This window comes from Strongylocentrotus purpuratus, unplaced genomic scaffold, assembly GCF_000002235.5.
Source record: "Strongylocentrotus purpuratus isolate Spur 01 unplaced genomic scaffold, Spur_5.0 spur5_scaffold_14, whole genome shotgun sequence".
Lineage (NCBI taxonomy): Eukaryota > Metazoa > Echinodermata > Echinoidea > Camarodonta > Strongylocentrotidae > Strongylocentrotus > Strongylocentrotus purpuratus.
The window spans coordinates 7,899,321-7,917,924 of NW_022145599.1; the positions used below are offsets into that span (position 1 = coordinate 7,899,321).

At 36.3% G+C, this 18,604-nt stretch overlaps 1 protein-coding gene across 2 annotated transcripts in view; it reads right to left on the minus strand.

Annotated features, from left to right (window-relative positions):
• The window catches only part of LOC763573 (MICAL-like protein 1), a 62,808-nt gene extending 49,555 nt beyond the window's left edge, over positions 1-13,253 (minus strand). For both annotated transcript variants that reach the window (XM_030984104.1, XM_030984103.1), the window contains exons 1-3: positions 12,315-13,253; positions 11,241-11,289; positions 1,152-1,293 (exon numbers count right to left, since the gene is read on the minus strand). In XM_030984104.1, the coding sequence (XP_030839964.1) occupies positions 1,152-1,293; positions 11,241-11,289; positions 12,315-12,463 (340 nt within the window). In that variant the 5' untranslated portion in view covers positions 12,464-13,253. The remainder of the gene's footprint in view (positions 1-1,151; positions 1,294-11,240; positions 11,290-12,314) is intronic.
• Positions 13,254-18,604: the final 5,351 nt, after the last annotated feature.

Genomic DNA, 18,604 nt, shown 5'->3' on the forward strand with positions numbered 1-18,604 from the left:
GATAGAAAACAATACTGTAATGCTGTTCTAGTCTATGCTCAGTTCTGCTCAAATTGTACTGGACAGTACGTGCAATCAACAAATCTACTGCAATTATCCTTGAAGCAAGGCTTTTCATTGTTACATTCTCTGTTTACTTACGGTAAATAAATACATAAATAGCCCACCAAACGAGGGCACCATATTCTGTAATTGATCACTGTGAAAATGTTATATACATTTGTATACTGTAACGCGAAATCATGGCTAACTTAAAGTTCAGACTTTGAGAAGGTACTTAACCAGGGCATTGTTTCACAAAGATTAAAGGTAAAGACCAGTATTGGAAACACCCTAATTTCAAAAAATGAAATGGAAGCTCTCATTACCAATCATGTGAAAGAATATGTTTTGACTTATACATGATAAAAATTTTGCCGGGAAACCACCTACTAATTCATATATTTGGTAAATTTGTTTCTCTCATGGTCTGTGAGAGATATAGGGTAGTCCCATATACATCTTTCTGTGTATAGTGCTTGTAACTTTACAAAGAAAGGGCCAAATTTCTTATCATTTTGATGATTCCAGAACCTTGCAGATGCTAGATGCTAGATGATCAACCTTTTCTGATCGATTCCACAACGTTTCTTTCACAATGCAATCGCATGACCATAACTGGTCTTTACCTTTAAGATCGACTTAAGTTGGACTTAACTATGGCAGGCCGTTCATGCCACTGTTTGCTCTCACCATTATGTTCTTTAGATAATATATTTTCCTTCAATAATGAATTATCAAAAAATATAAATTCTATAGATTTGTGACCATGATTTGTACGTCCCTTGAGAGACCAATGCCAGTAAATAGTGAGAGCAAATGGTGAGAGCAAACAGTGGCATGAATGGCCTGCCATAGTTAAGTCCAAATTAAAGTCCAACTTAGTTTTTGTGAAACACCCCAAAGGTCTGATACTTTGTTCCTATAACCAGAGGTTTCCAAATCAAAACCCAGACTTGGAGCCTTGTCAGATACATGGTAGGTCTATGGTTGGTATACCCAGATGTCACTACTCATCGGTAACTGAGACAAATCTGCAAAATGCAATTAATGATAAGAAAAAAATGCAACAACTTGGGCATTTTGTGGCCCTATTATAATCAAGTGCTTACCAGATTCCTTGTTCTTGAAGAAGTTGTAGTACTGTGATAGATAGGTGAGGATGCTCAGTTTATCTGGTGATGCCATGGACACCATGTCTTCAGGATCAAGTAAGGCTGGTATACCAAGCTCCCGCTCCGCTACCTCAAAGGCCTGTCAAGAAGAAAGAACAAAAATTGTAATACTGTGACATACATGTATGTATTGGTGACTACATAGAAGATACTTTGTTTGTTAGGTGATGCCATCGACACCATGTCTTCAGGATCAAATAAGGCTGGTATACCAAGCTCCCGCTCCGCTACCTCAAAGGCCTGTCAAAAAGAAAGAAACAAATTGTAATACTGTGACATATGTATTGGTGACTACATTGAGGATACTTTGTTTATTAGGTGTTGCCATCGACACCATGTCTTCAGGATCAAGTAAGACTGGTATGCCAAGTTACCACTCCGCTACCTCAAAGGCCTGTCGACAAGAAACAAAAGACGTTGTAATACTGGGACACATGTACACAAAGATAAGTCAGGATGCTTAGTTTATCAGGTGATGCCTTTGAGACCATGTCTTCAGGATGATGTAAAGCAAGTCTACCAATATACTGCTCTGCTACCTCAAAGGTCGGTCAACAACATAAAAGACACGTCAAGCTTTGCTGCTTGCTAGGAGAAAGAGAATGGGGGACACAAAAATCATTCTTTAGGCATTGCTCAAGATATTTTGTTATCGAGATTGAAATGTGTGATGATGTTGTATGAAATTATGTACATATGTACAAATCATCCTCGGAGGAAAGGAAGACAGACAGGAATTTCATAGTTACGAAGATATGATGAGCTAAAGGTGGGTATTTGTACCATGGGGTAATTGTCATAGAACTTTCAAAATCAACAGCAATGAAAATCAATTGGAGACTATTCAAACTACTTGTAGAAGTAAATATCAAAGTCACAGGGCTCAACACTAACTCTTCTGGAAGGGGGACTGGGTTTAACTTTTTAGTGTCTGTACGTACATGTATAAGCCCTACAGGGGTGTATGTAAGGATTTGGAAATTTGGGGGTCCAGACTTGATTTCGAGCACCCATACATACATGGGACATGTTAGTGCCGAGCAGGGTATAAGAAAAGTAGCAAAGCTTTACATGTATGTGTTTCAATGGTTCAAGTTTAAGTTTTTATAAACTAACTGTGTTACCATTTCATTATCCCTGATAGAGGCCTACATGACAAGTAAACATAATCAACTTGAGCATGTAATATTTGCCACACTTCTGTATTTATCCTTGAGGCGTCGCACCAATATAAACATGTCTGCGTCATCCATGACAGCAATACACTGATTAAGAAATTCTGTTAAAGCCTTATCTCTAAGACTTAAGGTTCAAGGTAGAATATTTTTTTAATTTTCATGTATGATTAGTGTTCCATTTACAGTTTCAAACTTTGTTCGGTTAATCAGTATTTATTACAGTACATTAAGTTTGTGGGAGATTCACCCCTTCTTGGAATTCATATTACCGTAGTCTGGCTTCAATGGAGAAAGAATTTTTAACCCACAATCAAATCAGTGCACTGTAAATTGATTTTTGATCTCAACTCTCTTCTCATAGACAAAGGAGAATAATTAAATATATTTTCAATCATCAAAACAGCTAATAAATGAGCCATTTTTTGGCAATGTACACTGTAATCAAATGTAATGCACACATCTTTCTAAGGTGCCTCCTTATGAACTAATTCATTCACCTTTTTGCTATACCTGTAGTCAGAAAGCAATTAACATTATCATGTGAAGTAGGGCAAGTCATGTACAAATGTAATGTTTGTCTGATTCAGCAACAGCCAAAAACTAATGTATGCAATTTGCATTCTGACTAGTGAGATACATGTACAATAACATGTGAATTGAATAGATCGTTGCTAGGTATTAAAAACAGGTCTACTGCATATAACTTTGAATACATTTTGAAAATGGTTGAATACCTTCAATTTCAGGTGAGCATGGAAGAAAGGCTATACACAAGGTCTTGTTTGTATGGTGTATGAAATTCTTAGGAGTTCATTAAAGGCCACACAAAGAAAGGCATGGTACTGAGAGTGATCCTTCAACGACAATACTTCCTTTTCAGATGTCAATCAAATCTTTTTGTTGTTGATCCGTGCAAAGCACTATGATGAATTTTGCTACTATAAATCACATTTATTAAAAATAGCGGGTTTGTAATTTGAGGCAAAAGGGTACAAGATGTTGCAAACTACTATTGCAAACTACAGTGTAAGTACATGTACATTGTATGTACACACTTGAAATCGAGTGTAATACATACATGTACACTGTACCGGTACTTCACTTTCAATTTCACTTACCAGTTTAAAGTTCTAGTTTAAATTTTAGTTAGTATTGACTTTAGAAATAACGAATAGAAGCAAAATTAAACTTGTAACATTTTTTTAGGTTGGCCACTTATAAAGGGCACTTCCTTTTATTAGATGTATTATATTCGTTGATGTAACAATGTACAGTTCTATGAATGTATGTTATATTTTTTTAATTGCTTTGGAGAAATAAAAGTGAATTGAATTGAACATCAGATGATGATGAAGAGTGAAACATGTCAAAGTACCGGCTTTGTTTGGTGACTGACAACCTAATGAAACCGAAAACAGTCAAGACGCCCTTACATACATGTACAGTATGTACTGTTCATTATACCTATTGTACAGAGAATCTTAAAAACAGCTTTGTTTCAAGTTTATCAATATGAGAGAAGTTTGACCATTTGCTGTATGCTTTGTATGCTTTCAATATTAAGACTATTAAACTGACCATTAACAAACATATAATTTCCCCTTGTAGGGATAAAAGTACATGTAAATGCACTGTTATGCATTAAGTAGATTGTTTAAAAAGATTAATGACAGACTGAACTTTGAAACAAAGAACTTCATTTCTAAGTAACGAAGACTTTAAATTGACTCTAGAGTGTTCATTAATATTAATTGATCAATCTATCTACATGTATCTATCTGTCTGTCATACAAAGTAGCACAGAAGGGGGCAAAGTACAAGTACATGTGCATGTACAACCAGAAGATATTGTCTGTTTGGAGCCAGAAGGGCATTAACTCATGTACTTTATCACAGAGTAAACGCCCTTCTGGCTCTGAACATACCATATCATCTTCATCATAACTGCAATGTTTACGTTATGACTGGTTTACAAGGAATTTGTGCTATGAACATTCAAAGAGTAGTATCTCTTTGGAACATTGGAGAGTTTACTTGTAGCCTTGTATGTTGTAGGTACTGTATGTAGGGCGTTCCTCCAACTCTAAGGTCAAGCCTTTGCAGGGGATGATGACTACTATGACCCTGAACATGACCTTTGACTTGTCACCCCTGTGATATATAGCACTCAAAACACAGAGAGAATAGAGGCTATAAAAACCTACTGAACATGCTACATGAAGATCGTTATACTATTTCAAGATAGATCAAGAGTTCAAGACACACCCTGTATCCCCTTATATTAAAGTTGTATAGATATAGACCCTTAAAGATGAACAAACAAAAATATCTAAAAGTCTGTACATGTAGTCTGACCTGAACAGAAATTGAATCTGAAATTTTATCCAAATCTGAAATCTTGAAGAAGAAAAATTGTATCTGAGATACAACTTCTACCTGTACATGCACATGTATGTAGATGAGTTTGTGAGTATCTTCAAATGGCCAATGTTTTTTTCTTTTTCTTCTTTTCCTTAAAGCTACGAGTTCAAAACAATGCTATGCACTTGGAAAATCACATCTATAGAAATTAGAAGAGCAATTTATAAGCTACACTCTACATGTACTTGTAAGCTTGCAATTATCTACATTTTAGTACTAATCCATCAATTATCATTCGTCCATGGATATGATTTGTCCCTAGTAGAGTGGGCAATAAATGTACATGCACCATCAACATCTATTTCTACTCAAATTGCACGACAGGGAACACATATCATTTTCAAGGTCATGTTGTAGACAATAGACTTGATAAATAAAATGGGTCAATGGAAGCTAATGTGGATGATATGCAATGCTAAGCTCTATGAACTGTATTCACTTCCCTTGTATACTCCATGGTATACAATGCAGTATTAGTCTTGAGTTGTTCTACTTGTCTGAAATGAAACTGTATGAAATTGATATTTAATAAAAGGTCAAGGGAAAATCAGGAGGCGGCACATACATGAATGTATTACAAATAATGTCAAATAAAGAGCACAGCACGATACCTGTACATCGCTTTCACAATATACATGTACCACTACTTTTTTTCCCCAAATCTTACAAGGAGTGTTTACAGCAAACTTGTAGTCATTAGGCCAAATAAAAAAAAAAACATGTTTAGCGTCCTGTTTTTTGGAAAAATAGGAAGGAGGAGGCCCTTTTTTTTTCTTTCAAAATGGCCGCTCAAAATGGCCGCTCTGCACATTTTCCCTGTCAGTCAGGCTATTTTTCAAGATGGCCGCCGACACTTTTTTTTTTTTTTTTTTTTTTTTAAATCAGAAATAGATCCATTTTAGCAGTGTATTTCATGTTTTTTCCTTTAAAAAAAAAAAAAAAAAAAAAAATTCCAAAAAAATTCCAAAAAAAGAAAAAAGAAAAAAGGAGGCAGCCCCCAAAAAGGAAGCGGGCGGGACGCTAAACATGTATATTTTTTTACATGGCCTTATGTAAATTATACAAGTATGCACCAAATGTAGCCTGCAATTCTGTACCACCAGTTGTTTGGGAGGCGAGCACATCCCCCACAAAAAACAAATGTACATTACATGTAGAATACTTCAAATACATAAAATATTAGCAATACATGTATGTTGTGTGCCCCCAGAATCTCTCACAAATTTTTTGACCCAAAATTAGCACATCAAAAGATCATTTTGCTTTTAAGGGTTTTCTCCAGATTTCTTCCTTCTTGGAAGAGGATCCGGGATCTCCCCATGTTAATCTTCATACTCGGTTTAATTGCCGAATTAAGTGCTTTATTGGACTTGGGCATGAACTGCTGCTTCTTCTCGAGCATATGGCACCAATGAAACAAAGTACTTAACAAACACTTAGTATATTTATAGCAGCTGTCCATATCACAGCTATATAATGTACAATGTACATGTAGCTCCTCATTAATTAGCGTTTTTTATGATCAGCTCAAGCCATAAAACTAAAAGATGAATGTCTGTTGTGCAGGATCCAGACTGGATAGCTAATGAACAATGTATTAATGTACAATTATATGTAGCACACTGTAACAATATAAAAGAAATGTCTTTTTCACAAGAAGAACAGAGAGGGTGAAGGAATTATTTATTAATTAATATCAATCTATTATCCTTCGTTGCAAGCAGGGATAAATAATTTCTGAGGGCTATACAATTACATGTACATTGTACATATACTGTATATACAGCACTTCTAAATTGAACTATTAGTTTCAATATACATGTAAAACCTAATAAGGCTGCTTGGCTAATAACAACTTTGAACTTGGATAAACAATCAGGCCCATTCCAAAGAGATTTGTAATACCGGTACTAATTTATCAGCAGATTTTAGTATGGCAGTTTAGTTTGACCTCACCATTTTATTGATATTATTATTTCCCTATTACATGTTTATTATCCTCAATGTGGTCACAATGTGGTCCCCATATGGCTCTACATGATGTTAACAAATTATCTAACCACAAAATAAATCAATACAATTTTGATTTGAGTTGGCTCTGTTTTATATGGTGACAAGTAATCTACACAAAGACCAAACCACAGCAGCTTGTAATTTGATTCAAAGGGATTACATTACCATACTTTTCCAGGTATATGTAAAATGTGCAAGTAAAGTGTGTAATGAAAGTGATATGGTATGCACTAATAAGGTGTGCACTTAAAGAATGAGGAAATCTCTCATACTAAATACAGAACAGAAACCATAGGTCTTCATGTAGTGTTTGGTAAGACAAGTGGATTGTCCTGATACTGCATCTTCTCCATACATTGTATGCTGTAATGAAAGCACACTAATAATATCAAGTGGAACTTGATAATTAAGGTTCCTGGTTTGAAAGTAACTGGGATTGCATTGCATTATACATGTACTAAAGAGTACTCAAGAGTACTAAAATGCGATAGTACAGTAAATGAAGTTATGCATGTATAAATCAAACAAGATGACTTAAAAGTATTAAAAGAAATTCATATAACATTGAATATGGAATTACAAAGTTCTTTTATTTTTACTTATTAGCCGCTTTCGTGTTGATATGCTTTGGTTAGATGTTGTCAACCCCCCCCCCCCCCCAAGAAAAAAAATGTATCTTTTCATTAAAAAAAAAAAAAAAAGCTAAGAGCAATAGGACTGGGTCTTACTGAAGTGACAATTATATTGTTCACTGTAGCCAAGGTAACAACATCTAAAAATAGCCTGCTTGGCTGCTTATTGTAAAAGGATACTGTAGTAAAATGTTATTATTCATACAGGCAGTTCACATTCTGTAGTATATATATCTTCAATATTACACCAGGAAATAATTCATGACCATAGGGTTCTGTAACTTGGAAGAAGCCTCAATGAATCAGAAACTTTTTTAAAACTGATCTTTCTTTGCTTCACAGTATGTTTGTCCACCTGCTTCATCATAATGTACATCTATTTCTATTTTATTTTATTATTAATCTACTTCTTTTTAAATATTTTTGTTGTTGTTCTTGTAAAGGTGATCTGTGTTAAACAAGCTGTACTTTTTTACGGACCACCTATTTTCTACATTTTCAATGTCTTCTTAACTGTCTTGTTATTGTCCATGAATTTATTCTTGTTGACGATGAACTTGTTGTTACTGTTCATGAATGTATTGTTCTCATGTCAGTGGAAAGAAATAAATGAATCTTGAATCTGGTTCATGTGGGTTAATAGCTGTAATACATGTACCGGTAGGTCAAATTTCTCTTTCTCAATCTCAATGCTATATTTATGTACATGTAAATGTACCTCATACCCCCCCCCCCCCCCACACCTTCCAATGACATGGGGGAAATGATACTGCACATTTTTCTTTTCAATAAAAGGTATTTTCCAAAGATAAGCTAGTAGAAATCTCTACAGTCCACTGCCCACCCTTGAGTATTGAATTACAAAACATGTTGCCTGGATCAGGAAATCAGCTACTGAACAAACTAGATACTGTAGGAGACATAAAGAAACCAAAGTTCAAACCTCAAAAGTGACTGGGATTTGTCATATCCTGGACAGCCCCTCCAATCGTCTGCAGGCTCAACATTCATTGCGCCTGCCTCACAACATGCATGTTACATGAGCACATCGCTAGTCTATGGATAATGTTGATTTCTTTAAACATATATAAAGTGCATAGGTATTGAAATTCCTGGAAAATCCACCCATGCGTCAACATCTAAAGAGTACTATAAAGATTTTTTAAACCCTGATTGCTTTAAACTTCAATTAAAAATTAATAGTAAGTGATTGGATCAAGAAACCTTAAAGGTAAAGACCAGTCATGGTCATGCGATTGCATTGTGAAAGAAACGTTGTGGAATCGATCAGAAAAGGTTGATCATCTAGCATCTAGCATCTGCAAGGTTCTGGAATCATCAAAATGATAAGAAATTTGGCCCATTCTTCGTAAAGTTACAAGCACTATACACAGAAAGATGTATATGGGACTAACCTATATCTCTCACAGACCATGAGAGAAACAAATTTACCAAATATATGAATTAGTAGGCGGTTTGCCGGCAAATTTTTTATCATTATGTATTAGTCAAAACATATTCTTTCACATGATTGGTAATGAGAGCTTCCATTTCATTTTTTGAAATTGGGGCGTTTCCGATACTGGTCTTTACCTTTAAGTGAGAAAATTATGAAGTTTCTGAATCTATTTTGGTCTGTACTGAATAATTTCAAGTTTATTTTTCATTCAAGGTTTTGTTTCTCGAATAGGGCATAAATATATACTGTTGTGACATGAAACAAATTGTGAAATGACAAAATTGTCAAGGACGGTTCTTTTTTTAATGCAAGAAACTTTAACACGTTGCAAATATTTAATGTCTAAGCCGATTCTGATTTAATTATTTCATGTGCAACATTTACAAACACATCATGCAAGTGAAAGCTAGATTCTGTTTTTTCAGTGCGGTTGGGGGTGAGGGGTGGGGCGGGGGTCATTAGTCCCTTACATGAAACTTGGATAACTACACTACGTAGGCAATTTAGCATACCGGTACATATAAAGCATACGTTCTGAAAATAATTACATTATTCAGGTAAATACTCAAGCAAATTGGCTCAAGAACTTTTAATGAAGGGACATGTACTTGCCCTAGTCGGCAAATGTTACCAGGAGTTGGTGTAGACAGAACCTAGTAAACATGCAAACCCAGTAGTAGTACTGCATGTACATGTAGGTTTAAATAGAACCATTGGCACCGTTTTTGAGCTATTTAGACAGGATCCTTGAGGCACGTGGCAAGAAAGGAAACATTCATTAAAAGCATCGCAGGCACCGCAGCAAGACCGGAAGACCGAATCAGGCCTCTACGTCGATGGCCGTAATTCGGCGTGATATCTCGTCCCGTTTAGGGTCACTTGGACGTAAGAGGTGGGTGTAGGATTTTGACAAGAGAGCGATCAACTGTCTAAAGTGAGGAAGGAATCATTATAATTGGATCTGGGAATTAATGCGCAGCCAATGTCAAAGTAGCCTAAAGCCTAAAAGCCTGAAAGGTCACTCTGTCTCTGTATACAAAATGAGAGTGGAGCAATTGTGTTTTGAAAGAAACTGTCTAGAAGATATTCTGACCTGCTGATTAGTCACTACCACAGAAGAGCGGAACTAAAAGTTTTGGAACCATTAAAATGATAAAAATTACAAGTAGGAACTCTTGCTCCATACACACTGTATCACCATCACTTCACAGGACTGAAGACAGACATGAACTTTAAACTGTGTGACTACAATCATTTGACATGTACGTACAAGATTGTACTTCTAGTAACATTTGAAATGTACAAAAGCATTTCAAGGGGCAGGAGCATTCCTTCTCTAATACATCTACAATGTCCATGTATTCTGTAGACATATTAATATGACAAGACGTCTTCCTAAGTTTGAAAGCAATGAATGAGGATCTTGGATATATTCTTTCCATGTGTACAGTATGTACAATGTATTCTATGTTTGGCCATGAAATGCTGTGTGGTTGAGCAAGCACAGTACCGGTATGTACAATAAATTGTAAAACCAGCAGCTTTTGTGGCATGAAACTATCACACATTGGAGGGCAATTTCCATAGCAAGAATCTGTTGTGAATTGCAAATATTTGGAGTTGCGGCAATTGTGGTGTTACAGGTCTATTATTGATGATAAAGAAAGCAATCCTTGAATAACCTCACCTGTAAGTATACCTAATGATAATCCACTCACAGAAAAGGTCTGCAAAAAGGAAATTGATTGCTTGCAACAGGTATGTAAGCCTTCCTAAGTCATGAGGCTTAGAGGGAAAGTAAAACTTAGATAAACAATGAAAAAAATAAGAAGAACATGATATCATGCCAGAAACAATGACAAGCTATTATGATAGGGGATAACAAATAGTGAAAGTTGAACAGCGCACCGAACAACAAGACACAGTCGCGTCCGGTCCCTGTTTAAAAAAACTTGTTATCAATATTAAACAAGTTAGGATACCTGTTATAAGCTACTAAAATCATGGTTTTTCATTGGCTGAGAGCAAATTTCACACAGAAACTTAGTATTTGTTATTGATAACAGGTTTCTTGTAACAGGGCCCTGGTGCAGAAAACAGCTTCTGTCTTTAGATATATATAGATCAGCCCAAAAGATTGTTGAATGCTTGTCCTTGCAGGATACTTTGAACCCCTTTTTCTTTGAGGGCAGCACCTAAAGATAAGGTATGTCTGTCAAGAACATTTAACTGAGAAAAAACAACAGTCCTGCATTTACATTGCTGCTGATTCATGTAAGGAAACATACAGTACATGCACTAATAATGGAGCAAAGGTACTTACCAACGTGCAATTCTCTCTGATATTTTTCTTTGAAAGGGAATTGAAGTCTCTGTTGATATGAAAATGAAGAAAAAAAGATGACATAAGTATATCAATCAAACATTACATGTACATGTACATTTACATGTGAAATTAATTTGCAGACGTGTTTATGAATATTTGTGACAAATCATTTCCCCCAAAATGTTGACCATATGATGGTACAGAAGGCAAGTCCTTCCTAAGACATCAAGAATCTTAAATATATATTCGTAGTTGGCAACCTTCCATATCATTACATCCCAGGGCCCCGTCGGACCCCCTCCCACCCCTTCACCATTTCCTTACACCCCTCATTCCCCCCCCCTTCCCCCACTATCCCATCCCATCTCCGACTGCTTATATTTATCAACGTCCACACAACATCCTTAAAAAATACAGTTTCCTCATGTTCATGTTTCATTAGCTTTTCCTCAACTTGACTCACGGCCTCAGGGAGGAAGTTCCCCCATTATTCCTGCTCTAATTTTAGATTTCAAATGCATGATGGCCAGATTAATCTGCAGGTGTTCAGGGTATCATTGACTTCTTAAAAATCCCTCCCTTTTCCTTCCTTCTTTTAGCAAAGAAAACAACAGAAATGTTATGTTGAAAAGGGGGAGACTCGACCACACATAGTGTAATCTTTTTTAAATTCTAGTGATAATTCATGTGTATAATTATGTACATATTCCACAATGACATTACAATACATGGTTAGTCTTCCCCACTTCAAGACTAAAACATAGCCTTTGCTGATGTACATATTTACATGTACATGTATTTATTAAAGTTATGAACATGTCAGAGGACTGAATGTTGTGGAACTGTGTTGGGTAACGAATAGAGACCTTGTAAAAAAAAAAAAATTTTAATCATCCAGGCTAAATAAACAACAAATGTTGAGTTTTAAAGTTACAGAGAAATAAGTAAATACTCTAGGTTTCCTATGTGGCAACCAAATTACATGTAAAGAGTGATCTTGAGTATATCTCTGAAGGATCGAGTGTGGGTACATCATCAATTTGATAGAATTTTTTAAAATTATACACTTACATTAACTCTGGTCTGAAGTGGTGTATGACGGCGCAGAAGGCAAGTCCATCCTTCCACGACTTTGTCATGTTCTCAACCTTGACGTTGGGGTATCCAGCCGTGACCTTGACGCACCATGACTGCAATGCTTTCGTTCCTTTCAGAGCCATCTTGGTTGATTCCAAGTTCAATCCAATTGATCAAATAAGTCACGCACAATGTTAAATTTCAAAACATGAACTTTGTGACCGTCATGCACAAATGGTTCCACACATACCAGTAGTTTTGCAAGTAGCACATCAACATGTAACTTTGTAAGAGGAGCTTCGATCCGTTGTTTATTAATTTCTTATCATTGCACAACAACTTGGCGAATACGAGTTGTAATTTGACTCATGAAAACTTGTTCCATCAGCATCAGCACCATCAGCATTTGACGTCAGTTGTTCTTAGGTAATCCTTGATAATAATCCAACGAGTCGCACTGAGATCCTGGTATGGGTCAACAAAACCCTCCTTTTGACATAAAAAACATATGATCATACACACATGTCCTGCTCTTCAAGTGAGTTGGGATGATCTATGAAAGGTTGATCTTGAAAGGCCTACAATATATGTATTAAGATTTCCAGTGCATGTGTACATGTAAGCATCAAATGGCAATGTGTCACTAGGGGTGAGATTATCTTTTATCGCCGGCGATTTGATTTGGCATGGGGGAGTACACACTCTCTCAAAAGAGGCTAAAAATAAATTTCACTCTGTCCTCCCTTTCTGGCTGAGTCGGTTGATGACACGTGATGGGTGATTTGCCCAATACCTTTATCCCCTTAATAGGGATACCTCACACAAGCTCATCTCTGCACGACGTGGGTGGAGATTAATGAAGGGAGAATCAACACCTCTCTCCCACTTAGAAATTTAAGATGATGAATCAATTACAAGTTAATCGTTTTAGGTACATGTATCTGTCGAGTATATGAAAGGTCGTTTATAAAAACAGTCCTCTTCAAACGGTGAAGTCACGAAGATACAACGCTACCTACATGTACATGTACATGTATTATCTCAATCTCTTTGGAAAATCACAGTAACGTATACGAAGATGGCAAATGTACATGTATAAACGAAGATGGCAATTTACATACAAGTTGTGTTGCTCCTTGAGTTGACTACTGTAGGTTTAATGTGGTTGACTACTTTCCAATCAAGACAAAATCTTCACAATGTCACAGAGAATGTAAACACAGATTCTCATTTGCTGGCCACCCATCTGTCACCTCTGCCACTCTATGAACTTCCCCCTGTCGGCTATTTTCAATCCCTGGCTGTATTCCGAAGGAGAGACTTCACACCAGCGTATGGGTCTTGCAGCTAGACAGTAATTTCCTTCTTCTCGTTTACTTTCAAGAGAAATATTATAAATAGCATGTAGCAGAATGTACTTTCATAGCGTCCATGTACAGAATGTTGTTACACTCGTTGTAGTCTGACATGGGAGAGAAGATGTTTCAGGAAGAGTAAATTCTCTTGCACATTTGACAGCCATCCAATCGATCACGCAACCATGCTACTGACGCTGTGAAGGGGCAGTCACTGGAACACAGCAATGAGATCATCAAATCCCATATCTAGGAAATGGGGAAAAGCGAGTGAGAGAGAGGGGGAGGGAGAGACGGAGAGTGAGAGAGAGGATGAGAGAGAGAGAGAGAGAGAGAGAGAGAGAGAGAATGAGAGAGAGGGGGGATGAGAGAGAGAGAGAGAGAGGATGAGAGAGAGAGAGAGAGCGCGAAGGGGAGAGAGTGAGAGTGAAAGAGAGAGAGAAAGAGAGAAAAATAGAGAGGGAGAGAAAGAGAAGAGAGGGGAAAAAAAAGAGAGAGAGGAGGAGGAAGGTAGAGGGGAAGGGGAGGAAGGTAGAGGGGAAGTGGAGGGAAACAGGGGGAGAGTCGGGAGGAAGGGAGAGAGGGAAAGCAGGGGGAAAAAGAAAAACATCATATTAGGTTTGGCAATGCTCACATTTCCTTGGGATTACTTTCTAATTCACCACTTCGAATTAGAGCTTACAAGCGGTGATCAAAATGGGAAAATCATGATCTATGAAAGGTTATCGCTCAGAGGTGTTTCCGAAGTACAGATAACTTGTTATTCTTCAAAACAAAATGATCACATTAGATAAATGATAAGAGATATGAAACTGTTTTTCAAGCACTGTACAGGTACATGTATCAATCTACTTTCAATGTGAACCTGTCTCAGTTACGTTAGTTAATTTAAGGGGAGGGGCTGGGATTGTTTTTTATTCTACCAAGAGAAGGGGGGGGGGGTGAACTGAATTGGACTACAACAAAAAATTCCAATAAGTCAAAATGTATTCAATTTTTTGTTTAAACTACAAAAGAATTTCTACCAGAGGATTGATTTAAATAAGATTTAAAGGAGCATCTCGTTTTTAATAGGAAGTCACAGTAAATTACAATTACAATTCAGAAACCATGATGAAAAAGGGCGGGGGGAAGACTCTGTAGGTGCAAGGCACTAGCAGTTACACTGGATTCTGTCCATGAGTAAATACATTTATAGAAGGATTCACACCTGTTAGCAAATCACCCGTTCATTACCCTTGGAAATTTGATTATTTAAAAATTTAAAAAACTCCTCCGTAACTCAAGAATGAAAGGTGGACTGACTCAATGAGGGCCTTTGTAAAATAGCCTTTAGGTGTAAGCTTTGATAGGTCACATTCTCAAGAAATATAAATTAAAACAAACCAATTTTTCACTTATTTTATAAAACAAATCCAAAACTTGAAAAGGGTATGAATGATTACATGTAGTTGTTAACCTTACATGTATATGTAGAAGGTTTCACATAGACATTCAAAGTACAACTTTAAGTGTAAGTGCGTTTACTGCTTTCCATACGGCCACTGTGTACATATATATATCCTTGCAATCCCACCATTTGACAGCTTAGTCGCAATAATCACCGCACTCCTCTATAGAAACCTGCCAATGAGTTGTTACAACTAAAGGGGGGGCTTATGTATACAGACTTCAGTAAGCTCTTATTCAATCATTGACCCCCTTTTGTCAGCTGCCAAAAGAGATTTACATGTTAACTGCAGATCCTGTTGACATCTTGCCAAGGTGCTGCTGTACCATTCAGGTTGAAAAGTAGATCTATCATTGGACACTGGACAGGGTCCTTTTACAATGTATTTCATTTCCTACATCAATGCAGAAGAATCTAACACAATCAGTTTATACTAAATGTAGGCTGTGTGTGCAGATATTGAATTGATCACATTCACCTGAACTTACATTTACCTGACTCTATGAGAATATTATAAGGAAATAAATATTGCATTGATTCACTTTGTACAGTGTAATAGTTAAAATAGTTTTTAATCTAAATATTCTGAAACTTTGGAGGTATTCTGCATTAAAATATTGACTTTAAAACCCTTTTAAGCTTGCCAAATGCTGATTGTGCAATTGTATGTCCAGTCCACTTACCTTCCAACAAAAATAACACAAAAATCAAACAAACAGATTGGTAACAACTTGAACAAAATTAGGCAACGATTTTGAACTTTATAATATTAACATGAAAATAAGTGAAAATTTCATTCAACTGTGGCACACGTACGGTACCTAGACAAATCCCATTTGTTTCCAGTTTTCTTCTAACTTTCCCCGGAGGGCAAAGTTACAATACATACATGTAAGTCTCCAAAAACAGAAGTATTCTACCCAGCCATACATTTTTGAGTAAATGTGACTTCTCCTGTCACTCTGTGTATTACAACATATTGAAGAGTTGTCTGCCCCTACATTGTACATCACAAAGGAATTACCAATTAGATTTAGTGATCTACCAGTTCCACAAAGTTCATGAACAGCAACTGAGGGATGCAGCTGCAGAATAAGCGACATAATTTCTCCAATCAGAAATCATATCTCTCATGATTGGTTGAAATTATGTCATTTTAAATTTCAAAGTTTATCCAAAAATGTATTTTCTCCCTCTTCTTCTACATGTATTCAAAGCTTCATCTGCTGTGTCCTTTTTATGTTCCTGCCCTTTTCCATTTCCTTGTTGATTCATATGTGCAATGTTATTCTTATCATTATGCATATAACTGTATTTTATCTGACAATTTTTCTATGAATTGTATTTCAATATAATATGTAATACTTTGTATATGTTTTTAAATTCTATTTGTTTCAGCCTCTCGCTGCTTTTTTAATGTATATTTTAAATTCAATAAACCAGTTCTAATCCAGAGAGAAGATTAGTGGATACAAAATGGACAATCATTGCCAACTTCTACAATACATGTTCATGTAGGTGCTAATGAGCAACGGTAGGCGACATTTTCCTTGGATTACTACACCTTTGAATAAAATGCCAGATGAGGAAGAGAGATAGGATATTTAAGTTTTCCTCCTATCCAAGAATAATAAGGAGCTGGAACCATCTACCAGGCTCAGCAGCCAATGCAAAGGGAAGAAGGGCAATTCCACGGTAACGGAAGGACACTCAGACAAGATTTTTGAACTTCAGGTTCATACTAAAAGAACTGTTTTATTAGTATAAGATGTGAAACAGTACAGATATAATACCTATATAAGTGCCTTTAATTCTCCCCCAAAAAATTGTCATTATAGTTAAGTAGTTTAAGAATGTGCATATTAATTATCTCGGTAACGGAAGGACATAAAAATGGACATGGTTTTTCCAGTTAATTAGTGTTTATCCAAACTTTGTGAAGTTGATGAAGCTTTCCACTTGACTGAAACACATTTTGTTCCCCATAGTTTAATACATACTAATAAAACATTTCTTTTAGTATGAACCTGAAGTTCAAAAATCTTGTCTGAGTGTCCTTCCGTTACCGTGGAATTGCCCAGAACCTACATCAAGGAGGCTGCTCTATCCTTCATTTAGAATGATGTAGCCTCATGTAGGCTCTCTCATAGTTTAAGTTTACTGGCAAGGTTTTTACTTGCACTGGACTTATTGAACTGTACATTGTTTCACCAGCTTTGTCTACACACCACTTCTGTACAGTACTGTATGGCACACCTTGCAGCCACTTGCCTCACCAACTATCACAGTATAGCTTCCAGAGTGAGCTGCTAAAGGTATTTAACTCCATCAATTACCAAGTATCTTATTATTCAAACATTTATAAGTTTCTTATTATTTGTTTAATTTCTTTCAAACTTTCCCCATCTTCTGTATTTCATTTCTATTTTCATATCAATCAATTTCTTGCAAAGGTTGTTTCGATTTATTACCGTAATTTCTTAAGGTATGACTAACTTTTAAAATAGTGTAAGTTCATAACAATTTTGTAGACTGAAGTCTCAAAAATCGATAAAAAATGAAAAAGGCAAAAGGAAGCATTTAAAAGGTACAAATACATTTTGTAGACTCTAGACCTCTACATGGATTTTGCATGTTTAGATCTATAAGATCTCCACTGGCACTGGTACTGGCAAAAAAAGGCAATTCTAACCAAATCTTAATAATACATGTAATATAATAATAATATTTATTATAGTAATAATAAAACGGTGCTTACTCAGCTTAGTCATATTAATAAATAATTAAAGCGCTTTCCACCAAAGTCTCTCACACACGACGCGACACACACACACAGCTGCTGCACAGATACTAAGATAAACAGTCTTAACTTATTAGATATTGTTACCGTAGTTTACTTATTATTTTACCGTAGTTTACTTATTACAAATGCAAATTGTCTTGATGCAAATTAGACACAACATATGTTTTAAATAGTTGTTCCATGATAGATTTGATGGAATCATGAGAACGCTCATTATCATTTCCAGCCAGAACGCGTAGGCATTCAACACCCATTTCTTCGCCCGTCCGGCCCCCGGCAATTTGGTGGAAGAAAGCCCCCACCCAAATTTGACAGCAAAAGTAACAAACACTTTCACGCAGACATTCAGAAAAGAAGACACACAAAAACCACATTGTCTGAAAAACAAAACATATTTTGGTAATAATAGCCCTTTAAACATGACAACTTACCCGTACCATATCACATAACGATGGTTTTACCACAGTCTTTCTTTCCTCAAGACAGAACAAGACGGACTTTGAAGATGACTCACTCACTTGGCCCTTTACTGGTTTTACACATTTACGCTGCACGTACGGACATATAGCACATACGTACATGCGATCGCAGGATATAGTAGCGCTAGAGCTGCCATTCAGCAGCAGCGCACAACATATCACAGTTCACGCGCATTGAGATATATCTTCAAGACTTT